This window comes from Gossypium hirsutum, chromosome A04 (assembly GCF_007990345.1).
Source record: "Gossypium hirsutum isolate 1008001.06 chromosome A04, Gossypium_hirsutum_v2.1, whole genome shotgun sequence".
NCBI lineage: Eukaryota > Viridiplantae > Streptophyta > Magnoliopsida > Malvales > Malvaceae > Gossypium > Gossypium hirsutum.
In genome coordinates this window covers 15276223-15289151 of record NC_053427.1, presented here as the reverse complement: position 1 = coordinate 15289151, position 12929 = coordinate 15276223, and the positions used below count along the sequence as shown (strand labels likewise).

At 32.1% G+C, this 12929-nt stretch overlaps 1 protein-coding gene across 2 annotated transcripts; it reads right to left on the bottom strand.

The window, feature by feature from the left end:
• Nucleotides 1-1427: 1427 nt before the first annotated feature.
• On the bottom strand, nucleotides 1428-3303 carry LOC107896164 (UPF0481 protein At3g47200). 2 transcript variants are annotated; one of them, XM_016821283.2, is made up of 2 exons: nucleotides 3092-3303; nucleotides 1428-2949 (listed from the first exon to the last, which is right to left on the bottom strand). In XM_016821283.2, exon 2 carries the CDS (start codon nucleotides 2932-2934, stop codon nucleotides 1738-1740), a length of 1197 nt encoding a protein of 398 aa, XP_016676772.1. In that variant the 5' UTR covers nucleotides 2935-2949; nucleotides 3092-3303; the 3' UTR covers nucleotides 1428-1737. The 2 variants fall into 2 exon arrangements, with proteins under 2 accessions (XP_016676772.1, XP_016676771.1); XM_016821282.1 differs by lacking the exon at nucleotides 3092-3303 and having other exon boundaries at nucleotides 1428-3021.
• Nucleotides 3304-12929: the final 9626 nt, after the last annotated feature.

The following is a 12929-nucleotide window of genomic DNA, read 5'->3' as shown; positions in this document are numbered from 1 at the left end:
TTTTTTATAATTTAGTCCTTTTTAATCAATTAACTATCGAAACATTACAATTTTTCAACGAAACTTTAATACCACCTTAATGACTCTCCTTAAATATATATTAAAATATTTACAGCTCGGTTTATAAAAACGAGGTCCCGCTACCTCATTTTCTAAAACCACTTGACTTTAAGCTCTTATCACTCGAACTTAATAAATCGCTTAAATAAGATAAATTATCAAATTAAAAACCTTTTCAAAGTCACATTTGACTCTTAAATATTAAATAAAAATATTTACAAACTTACTCGTTGGAATTGGTGGTCCCGAAACCACTGTTTTCGACACCACTGAAAAACGAATTGTTACAGTTTTCTTAAAATTCTATGGAGGTTTAAGGCTTGGGTGTTGACAGAAATCAAAAGATTAGAGTTTGGAAATCAAAAATCGATTGGAAGAGGCTTGGGAGAGCAAGGGAGGACAAAGAAATGTATTAGGGAAAAACTATCGTGAGTTTGCTATAGAAGAAGGGAAAAATAGGTTGAATTTTAAAATTTGGTATAACTATTTCATAAACATACAAAATTTTGACCCTTTTACAAATCAATCCTATCTTTGAAATTAATAGTCTTTAAAACTCAATTTCAAAAAAATGATTTAATTTTCTAAAAGTCATAGTCAAAAATATTTTTGCATACTATGCTAACAAAATTCTCGAGCTCACTAGAGCTAACATTATTCTTAGAATACCCCTAAAATTTCTAGGCCCAATTTTGAGTTATTACAATGTCTAAATTAAATGCGATGGAATAATTTTAAAAAAACCTTAAAACTTGGACATTTGCAAGTAAGGAATGACTAAGGCTTGAAACTTAAAATAGATTGAAAAAGAGAAGATAAACCAAAATACATATACAATAGTTTTAGGGTTGGAAGTGCAGTTTTATAATCTGAAGTATTAAAGGAAAACCAGATAAGAATGTTCAAACCATATACTCTTTCCCCTCCCCAGATTTCAATGATGAAAAAGAATTAATAAGTGAAGAAAAGGTTACACTTAAATCATATATAACTGAATGTTCATAGTTTTAGTGCGGGAATGAACTTATTATTATTATTAGATTTTTAATTATATTATTTTTTTTAGTTTTAAATTATGTTTTAAATGAATATATACAAAGGCCATAAATATTGAATAGTTTTTATCATGTAAAAACAATATTTTATTTTAAAATATGGTGAAAATAATATGATTTTATTAAAAATTAATGGATATAAAAATTAAAAACTGAAAATTAATGAATAATTTAAAACTAAAGAAAATATATAGAAAAAACATGATTGAGTCACTTGTCGCAATTTTAGTTTGAATATTGTCATAATTTACATCAAATTGTGACTAAATGTTTTCTCTCTTTGAAACTGGAGATAAATTTTTTAACGTCAGTTCTTCAGGCAGCTTGGAATAATATACTGCTAGGTCAACATTGGCATGATTAAAAGAAGTTTATTGTCTTCATTTTTTCACTTAAAGGAGTACAATTAACGGGCAAAGCTCATAAACTATAAGGCTATTCCTGTTAATACGGTTTGAATCAAAGCGAGCAAAAGCAGTAGAGAAGCAGCAGTTGTGGAAGCAGCTTTCAAAGGTGTGCTTAAATACTTAAGCCAAAGGGTTGCTTTCGTTGTGTGCCAAGGTGTATCATAGTATGCATTCAAGTCCTGAACCAAACTTTTTAATTTTTTGTCATTGATACCCTACACAATGTTCCTGCCAAGCCTGTTAAACAAGAAGGCCACTTGTTGGTTGCTGCCAAGCCGGCTGGTGATAATTTTCTTTTCCACAAGTAACTCCGCGTCTTCGCTGGTGTTGATAAGATAATCCATCAATAAGACATAGTCGCAAATGAGGGTTTTATTTGGATAATGGTATATCTCCAGGGCCATCACATTCCTGAAAATAACTTCAGTATCATCGTATATATGCAGACATGGTATTTCAAGTTTTGGCTCGATAAAGCTTATGTCAAATGCGCATTTGCTTGAACTTACATTGAACTGCACACCAGCTGCATACAATTGCGTTGCGCTTTTCAAATGTTCATTGCTATCATCGGGTTCTCGATTCTTGCTATCATTTTCAGGGGTTCCACCATTGCTGTCGTGTTCACCATCTTTAGTTATTGGGAGATGACAGGTTCTTAGCAAATCTGTAAAATGCTTCATTGTTTGGATTTGCATTTTTGGGTCGTTGTAAGGCTCAAAAAACTCACAAGAAAGTTCAAGGATGGTTGGATAAATGTTGGGATAAGAGCCAAAAGCTTCTTCGTATAGATTTTCCTGCACAAAGAATGGAATCTGATTTTCTATTAACAAGAGGTCCATCCTTATGGAAGCTATCTCAAATGGTGTTAATTTAGAAAGTTTAAAATGAAAACCAAGAAAGAGCTCGATAATGAAGGCGGAATCGACGAGAATAATCTTCAACAACTCTTCAAGGGTGATATGATTCAAGTCATCTTCTGCATAACTATTCCAAATATCACCTTCGGTAGGTTTTAACAACCCCAAAAACCTTTCTAAGCAAGAAAAATGCTTCCCTATTTGAAGGTCAGTATCCAGGGAAGTAACAAAACCCATTGGATCTCCCCAGTGAGGAAGCTCGTTTAGCATAGCAGTTTTGGTGGCACGTTTAAGGAATTGCTCAAGATATTGAAATTTTACCGTTTGCATACCCTTCAAGTTTTTGTTGTTATGGTGAAGAGGACCAATGGAAACAGTCCGAGGGGTGTAGGCCTTTCTGTTTACATCACGAAGTACAGATGAGACCCTGTAGATACAAGGGGGGAAAGGCGGTCTCCTGCTTTTGAGCATCATTTCTTTGATGTCAATCTCCAAAGCTTTAATGTCAATCTCCAAAGATTGGCGTTGGTGCTCATTTTTCGATGATTGCATTACATCATTTCCAAGCTGCATTTCATGGTCAGAAAATATACATTAATTATGATTGTTACCACATTACCGAAGTTGCTGAGGGTCTAACACCTCGGTAATATACATTAAATGTTTTAACTCGAGAAATTGAAAAGGAAAGCAAAGAAAAGGCTTGGACCTAGTTTAACTCTTCATCCTCAGAGATGTAGATGAGGAAAGGATGGGTCGAAGAAGTTTCAGGAAGCTGGTTAGGTTCATCTGGTTTCCCCGAAGACATGAGATTGGTTTTTTCCGTCGTCTTGATCCGTTGGGTGGAGTGGAATGATATATATATCTCTCACCAAATACTTCCAGGATGTTGCTTCCACTTCCTATAGCTCGTTTCCACTACAGAAGCAATGAACTTACACCAAAACTTGTGAGTTTTTAAAGGTATATATATTATTTATATGTAGACGTATTGGTAAGATTTCTATTTGATAAAATGATTAATAAATTAAAAAAATAGCATACAAGTTGTTATGATTCTCAGTCTATTAAATTATTTTTCTACCCTTCCTCTGCTCTAACTATCCTTCGTCTCATATGGCCGCTTAGTTCGCGGAAGGAGTGTTTTCAACGGCATTTTTTATAAACCTTTAATTATTTTTTTAAGTGTTTAGATCATTAGATGTATGGTTTTCTATAGGATTCTTTTCTCGAATGTAAGAAAATGTACATAATAATTATAATATTCACATTTTTTATTTTTATTTTTTCAATTTTTTTTAAATTTATAATCAAATATGTTTTATTTAATGTTCTCTATTTTATAAAAACAAAAAAAAATCTTAATTTCTAAACTCCACAATTTTTTTTCAAACTTAGTTTTTGAAATTTCTTTTAATTTATATTTGTCTCCAAGCAATAAGTTTTAATTTTTTAAAAACTATTAACACATGATGATGTGATAGTTTCGAATTATGTAATATCATTTACTTAATTTTTATATTATTATATTATAAAATATATGACAGAATTCAAATTTCAAAACAAATGTAAATAAAATTTAAAAAATAATAATAGTACTTATTCAACCATGAGTGTACTAACTACCATATGGTTAAGTGGATAACGTGGTTGGTTATTATTTAGGTAAAAAAAAGATATTAGGCATATATTTATTTAGTTTTATTGCAAATTGGGAAACATTTCATTAATAGCAATTAAATGCTCTCAATTTTGAACAATCATGATAATGAGATTTTTATTATATTATTACTACAACATCTCTCCCGCTTAGCTGGAGTTTGAATTTTTTTAGAAAAGACAAATAATATGAGATTGTGTTTATTTTCCACATTTGCTGCACAAATATGGCCTTAATTCGTTTTTAAATGGTCTCCAAGCAAAGGGTGACATGTTAAAATGCTTGGAGTGACAAAGAAAAATGCTCCATCGGTAGCCTCTTCTATGTGATGAAATCATTGAAATGTTTTCTTAAGAAGGATGAAGTAACATATTTGTCTTTAAAAAAAAAAGGTAAATATTAATATTTCGTTTTGGTTAAATTTTACTATCAGTCCCTGTACTCTATAAAAGTTATTGATTTAGCCCTTGTACCTTAATTCGATTGTTAAAATCTAAATGTTAATAATGACAATGTAGAAATATTGCACAGAAAAAGAAAAAAAATAGAATACACAGATTTTACATAGTAATCCTTTCGGGAAAAAACCACTCGTAGAGAAGAAAAATTCACTACTGTCAAATTCGAATGAATACAAGAGGAGTTTCGACTACATCTATTTGTAGGTTGAAAAAAACTAATTCTAATCAATGTCAAATATATTATGCTAATAAATGCTAAATATATTATACTAATAAATATTAAATCTTCTAGAAAGAAAATATATTTTGTTTAACTTGACTTGCAAGCAATCTCTTAAACTTTAGGTCACACAACTCTAACAATCTCCACCTTGACACGAATTTTCAACGAACAAGTTATCCACCTCTTCCATGATATCCCCTAAGAGTATTCTTCGACAATGAACACTAACTAAGTCTAAGCAATGCTCAAACTTAGTTATAGGAAGTGACTTAGTCATCATATCTGTAGGATTATCATGAATACTAACTTTGCTTACAACAATATCACCACGAGCAGTAATATCACGCACAAAATGATATCGAACGTCAATGTGCTTTGTCCTCTCATGAATCATTTGATTCTTTGTAAGGAAGATGACACTCTGACTATCACAAAATACTATACTGATTTGAAGGTCTTTACTGAGTTCACTAAAGAGTCCCTTTAACCAAATAGCTTCTTTACAAGCTTCGGTAATCGCCATGTACTTAGCTTCAATAGTAGATAAAGCAATTGTAGTTTGCAAAGTGGTTTTCCAACTTATTGTACAACCTCCAATAGTAAAGATATATCCGGTGAGAAATCTTCTTTTATCAAGGCCTCCAACAAAATCAAATTCAACATACTCAATGACTCCATCTCTAGTTCTTCAAAATTGTAACCAAATATCAATAAAAACTCAGAAGTATCTAAAAATCCACTAAACTACTTCTCAGTGTTCTTTATCAGGATTCGCTATGTATCTACTAATTGCACTAACTGCATATGATAACTCTGGAAGTGAGCAAACCATAGAAAACATGAGAGATCCCACTCCACTAGAATATGGAACACATGCCATGTAGTCAATCTCATTAGCTAATTGCAGAGACAAAGCCAATGAAAGTCTTAACTGGGCTACCAATGGAGTACTAACAGGCTTGGTATTCTACATATTGAGCCTGTGAAGAACTTTCTCAATGTACCCTTTCTGACTTTGGTACAATTTACATGTTTTTCTATCTCTGAGAATCTCCATCCCAAGTATTGTTGCTCCCAAATCTTTCATCTCAAATTCTTTACTGAGTTGGGCTTTAACCTTTCTTATCTCTCTTTCATCTTTGGCTACTATCAATATGTTATCAACATATAGGAGTAAATATACAAAAGAACCATCACTGTTTTTCTTAAAATAAACATAACTATCAAAGCTGCTTCTTTTGAAATCATGAGTAGTCATAAAAAAATCAAATCTTTTGTACCACTGCCTTGGTGGCTGTTTCAAGCCATAAAGGGACTTTTTTAACAAGCAAACATAATCCTCCTTTTCTGAGACTATAAAACCCTCTGGTTGTTGCATGCCGATATCTTTATCAAGTTATCCATGTAAGAATGTTGCTTTTACATCTAATTCTTCAAGTTCAAAATCATACATGGCTACTAAGCAAAGCTCGAATCTAACTATGTTTCACAATTGGAGAAAACACATTTGTACAGTCTACACCTGGAATTTGACTGTAACCTTTTGCAATCAACCTTGCTTTATAATTGGGTTTTTCAATTCCTGGGGTCCCTTCTTTCTTCTTGAACACCCATTTACAACGAATAGCATTTTTACCCTTAGAAAGCTTTCACTAAATCCCATGTTCTGTTCTTATAGAGCCATTCTATCTCTTCTTGCATGGCAAACATCCACTTTCCTAAATCTTCACAACTAATTGCCTTCGAATAAATAGATGGCTCTTGATTTGCATTTATATGTTTAGCTACGTTAAAAGCATAAGCAACTAGATCAACCTCGACGTACTTCTTTGGAGGTTTAATTTCTCTTCTAGGTCTATTATTGTTAATAGAATATTATGGTGAAGAAGCAATTCTACTCTGAGTTTCTGTACTAACATGAGGAGTAGACTCTATTGTAGATTTTAGATCAATTTGTAGCTCCACTTACTTCACATATGTGATTGGACTTTACTGGTCTTTATTGGAAGAGTCTTTAAGAGGTAAGTTAGGCAACATAGCAGTTTCATAAAAAATAACATATCTACTAATCACTACTTTTCTATTTTTAGGACACCATAACTTATATCCTTTAATACCAGCCTTATAACCAAGAAAAACACATTTAATGGGTCTAGGTTCCAATTTCCCATTAACAACATGAGCATATACAGGACACCAAAAAATCTTCAAACCAGAATAATCAGCAAGATTACCAGACCATACTTCTTGTGGAGTATTTTTCCCAATGGCATTGGACAGAGACCGATTAATCAAAAAACATGCAGTAGAGGTTGCTTCAGTCCAAAACGACTCAATAAACAAGCATTCGACAACATACATCAAACCTTTTCCCATGATTGCTCTATTCATCTATTTTGCATCGTTGTTTTGTTGTGGGGTATGACGAAATGTCAAGTGTCTCATGATCCTTTCTCACGATCCCTTCTGATTTTCACAATTCATTAAACTCATCAGAACAGAATTCCAAGCCATTATCTGTGCTAAGGGGTTTTATATATTTTCATGTCTGCTTCTTGATCATATTTTTCCAAGCCTTAAACGTGGAAAATATATCACTTTCCTACTTCAGGAATAATGCCCAAACCTTTTTGGAAAAATCATTAATGATTGTCAATATGTAATTAGCACCACCCTTCGAAGGCTCTTTAGATGGTCCCTAAAAGTCAAAATGAATATAATCCAGCGTTCCTTTCGTGTTATGGATTCCTCTAATACATCAAACTTTCTTTTGCTACCTAAAAACGTAGTGCTCATAGAACTTCAATTTGTTAATGCCTTGTCCATCAAGAAGCCCTCTTTTGCTCAATTCTATCATGTCGTTCTCACTTATATACACTAGACTCATATGCCAAAATCTAGTAATATCATCATTTGACAAGGAAGAGGAAGCGACGGCTGCATCACTAGTAACAGTTAAACCATGCAAAACATATATCTTGGCAGTCTTTCTCTGCCCTTTCATCATAATGAGGGAACCTTTGCTAATTTTCAGAACCCCACTTTCAGCTATATACTTGTACCCCTTTAAATCAAGAGTACTCAACAAAATCAAATTCCTCTTAAATTTTGGTACATGTCGTATGCCACTAAGTGTTCTGACCACATCATCGAACATCTTAATTTTGATCATGCCAATACCTACTATTTTACATGAAGCATTAATTCTCATCAAGACAACACCTTCATACATTGTTTCATATGTTGTAAACCAATCTAGATTGGGACTCATATGGAAGGTGCAACCAGAATCAAGGATCCACTCATCACTCACTTTAGGTTGTTGGCAAAAGCAACTAGGAGTTCACCATTGTTGTAGTCTTCTACAATATTAGCTTCACCAGATTGTTCTAGTTGTTTTCCTTTTAGATTCGCCACCTTCCTTTTGATCTTATTCTGCAACTTATAGAACTCAGACTTAATGTGTCATTTCTTCTTGTAGAAGTTACAGGTTTTACCTCTATTTGAAGATCCCAATCTACCCTTAGTTTTATCGCGAAAATTTCGTTCCTATGCCCTTCCACAATCATCCTCAGTTTTTCGTTCTTGTCTCCCACGAACAATGATACCCTCTTACTAAGAGTCGAATCTAACCACAAGATGTTACACCTTATTATATGAGGTTAAAGAAGCATAGACTTCATCAATTATGAGAAATTCGCGGCTATACAAAATCGTGTCTCTAAAGGTTGAATAAGACGGGGGGCAACGAGCAGAGTAGAATTAACACTAAATCTTTTTTTATCGTACTGAACCTCTATGGCCTCTAGGTTCAAGAGAATTTCTTTAAACATAGTTAAGTATTCGTGCATAGATGCATCTTCCTTGAAAAAAATGAGCATAAAGACGTTGCTTCACATACAACTTGCTAGTTAGGGTTTTCAACATGCATAGCTACTGTGGCAGTTTTGCCCATAATGCAGCGACGGTCTTCTCCTTCATCACGTCCTGTAAAATTTCATTTGATAGATGTAGATGTAATTGCGTTAAAGCCTTTCGATCTTTACGCTTATTCTCTTCCTTCATCAATGTCAAAGGCATTGTAACTACCCTTAGCAGGGCATCCTTCAAATCTATCTGTGCAAGAACTACCTATATCTTTATCTGCCACAATGAGAATCTGGTGTTCCGATCCAATAGCAGAATATCATACTTCATTGTCGTCATTACTGTGATCGAAACAAACAACCCAAAAACCCTTTGATACTAGTTTGTTAAAATCTGAACGTCGATAATGGCAATGTAGAAATATCGCAAAGAAAAAGAAAGAAAAATAGAACACACAAATTTTACATGAAAACCCTTTCGGGAAAAACTCACGGGTAAAGAAGAATAAAATTCACTAATGTCAAATTCGAATGAATACGAGAAGAGTTTCGACGACATCTATTTATAGGTTGAAAAAAACCTAATTCTAATCAATGTCAAATATATTATGCTAATAAATGTTAAATATCTTATACTAATAAATATTAAATCTTCTAGAAAGAAACTATATTTTGTTTAACTTGAACTGCAAGCAATCTCTTAGAATTTGAGTCACGCAACTCTAACACCAATCAATTTTAGTTTCTATACTTTTTGAATTTTGAAATTTTAGTCCTATTCTAAACAATAACAATTAAATTTATTTAGTGCAATTCAATTACTAGTCCTATATTATATGCACAATTGTATATATTCTTCAATTGGGTTATTCTAAGTCCCTATTTTTTTTTTGCAAATTTTCAATTTTCAATTTTGACGCAAATGACAATCGTTAATTCATTAACTAGATTTTATTGAGTAAAATGTGAAAATAACAAGCCAACATGACATTAGATATATGATAATATTTTTGCCCAATAGATTTTAGAAATAAACAAAACTTAATAAATTTAACAATTATTATTTGGTGATGATTTAAATTTTAAAATTTGAAAAAGATAAGGACTAAAAATGACCAACTTAAAGGTCAAAGACTCAATCCACAATTTTCATAACATACAAAGACTAATAACATAATTTAACCTTTTGTTTTTAGATCTTTGGAATACATTGTTCGCTTAAAGGCATATAAAGTAAGGTAAACTATTAAAATACTTTTGTTTACCTCGAGTTACATTTTAGCCACTTATGTTTGAAATGTTACATTTTAGTCATTGAGCCATTAATTGCCATTAAAGGTGTAACGGTAAGTTGACATGGAACGTTAAATCATCATTTCAAATTAAAATTTTAGGTTAAATTATATAATTAGTCCCCACATTTTTTTGATTTACGTAACTTTTTTCTTTTATGTTCTTTTAACTTTCTTTTCCCCTGTCAAATAACCATCTTTAACAAGGTGGGATTCAAATGGAAGAAAAACAACAACCACAACTCGCATTAGATTAACTGGTCTCATGAACAGTTCCCCTTTCGAGGTTTGAAAAGAGAAAAAATACTCAAAAGCTTGCAAGCATGAAGATATATGAAGAAGCAACAAAGAGTAAATAACAACAATATCTATAAGATACTATACAAAAACCAAATACAAATTACTAACTCAATGCAAAAGACAATATCTTTACAATCTAAAGGCAAGTAACCAAATGTAATCAATGAAGTATTCAACCATTTACCTTTTCTGGTGGACTCCGCAATCTTAATCGCTTCTCATAGTTAAAGAAAACTTTCCTCTTATACACCTCTACAATGGAAAATGAAAATGTAGCATCAAATTTGTTTTTACATTTTACTACTAATTAAAAGAAAAAATAGATTGAGAGAAACCTGAAAGAAGAAAAATAACCTCCAAAGATGAACTTAGAGATATTTTCAGAGAGGGCTAGTTTATGAAACACTATTTTTGAATCATTGGTAGTAGATTCATCATTTTTCATTAACCATTCGAAAAAAGACAAAAAGGATTTCTTGAAAAAAAAACCCCAATTTGAAGCTGAAGTTGAATGACTCTATAGGCTGCACCTAAGCTCAAACCAACAGCGATTTCGGAGACCCATCTTACGAAAGTGTCAGAAAAGGAATGCTTTTTATTGTTGGGGTTGACGTTTGAAGTGTCGATAAGAGGCAAGGACGAGAACTAGTAAGCTAGGAGTTGTTGTTGGATAAGGGAGAGATGGAGCATCAACGACGAAGATCATCTCAAAGGGAGAAGGGAGGAAAACAGAAGGAGAAGAAGAAGAGAATTGAAAAAAAAGATAAAAAAGAAGAAAGTTAAAAGAACATAAAAGAAAAAATTTAAATTGCTCAAAACGAAAAAAATATAGGGACCAATTGTATAATTTAACCTAAAATTTTCGTTTGAAATGATGATTTAACATGACACATCAGCCTACTGTTACACCATTAACGGTAATTAACGGCTTAGTGATTAAAATGTTACAACATGATAACTTAAGTTACTAAGACATAACATTTCAAACATAAGTAACTAAAATGTAACATGAGACAAACAAAAGTGACTATTTTAATAGTTTACCTTATAAAATACCTACCAAGTTTTCCAAGCATAAAGATTGTATTTATCATATCATTATTTCTTGTTTTTCCCGTCCTTTTGTAGAGTCTTTATACATTCCCATTTGTTATGAACATCATTTTATGCATTTATTATCAACCTTATTTTATTAAAGCTATGAGAGAGAAATATATATTAGCATACTAAGAACAGGTAGACAACAAAATTCTATTCGAAAGTTAAACATTATTTTTGAAATTCAAATTTCTTAATTCCTTAAAATCTCAAAGAACAGCTCCTTAAATCGGTAAACATAGAACGCCAATTGCACCAATGATTCCTTTATTTGTTTTCGAATCGCGCCGCTAGAATTTGGACATCATAATATCTAATTCTCAACATAAAGAATTTGACATTAAAAAGCACTGCATTGCGTAAATTGGAATGACAAAATGGATTTGATAAATACCTCCTTCCCTATTGATAGATTGCGTGTACTCCGTGCTTTTATTCTATTAATGAATCTTTCCTTTAAATTGATAAACGCGTTCTTCTTTTTTCTTCTGACCATTGTTGGTAACCTAAGATACTTGGATTATTAGACATTCTAATTCCCAATTGATTCCTATTCACACTTAGTCTTCCTCACTTGTATTTCTGCTAAAATAAATCAAGGATTCGTCGAAATTCACCATCTGTCCAAACATGCTTCATAGCCCTTAATCACTTCTCTTATCACCAGAGCCCTTTCCAATGTTGCCTTACCAAAAAGGATGCTATCATCTGCGAGGAATAGATGTGTTAGCGATAACCCTGCTCTCCCTACCCTTACTCCTTCGATTTTTTCCTTTCTTTTTTTTTTAGTGTTTAGCAATCTTGAGAAACCTTCCACATGGACTTAGTGGGTCTTCTTTAACTTAGTCCTCTTGTGGGTTTGAAACTTACACTTTGTTCCCCATTAAGCACAATTGAATAGGAGGCGCTTTTGATACATCTCATTATTAGTGAAACCCATCCTTCACAAAAGCCAAGACTTCTCATCATATTTTCCACAAAAACTCATTCTATTCTATCATAGGTTTTACTCATATCTAGTTTCAATATGTATAATATTAATTGGGAATAGATCAGTAGCACCTAGAGGTGTTCACGGGTCGGGCCGGGTTTGAGCCAGGCCCAACTAAAAATTCAGGCCAGTTAACTAGGCTCGAGCCCAGCCCGACCAGAAAAATGGGCTTAAAATTTTGGCCAAGCCTTGCCCGGATAAAATTTCTAAAACTCGGGCCTAGACCGCCCGTATTAATTTTTTATATTATTTTTATATAATTTTTAAATATATATAATACATAAAAAATACTAAAAACAAAAAAAAATATTTCCCAACAAATTGAAAATAAATTTTAAAAAATATGTACACTTAAATAACACTAAAATAGATATAACATAACAAGTAAATGCCTCTAAAATAATAACAAAATTAACAAATGCCTCTAAAATAATAATAATAATTAACAATAAAATAAGTTTTATACAATATCTAAACAATAACAACAAAATAGTAGCAATATAATAGTAAAATGGTAACAAAATAGACAGAAACAATAAGAAAATAGCATTAAAAAATAAAAAAATTATTTTTTTTCCTTTAGTAATTCGAGTCGAGCTCAAGTTAAAAATGTCTTACCCGAGACCCGACTCAATTTTTAAACGGACTTTATTTTT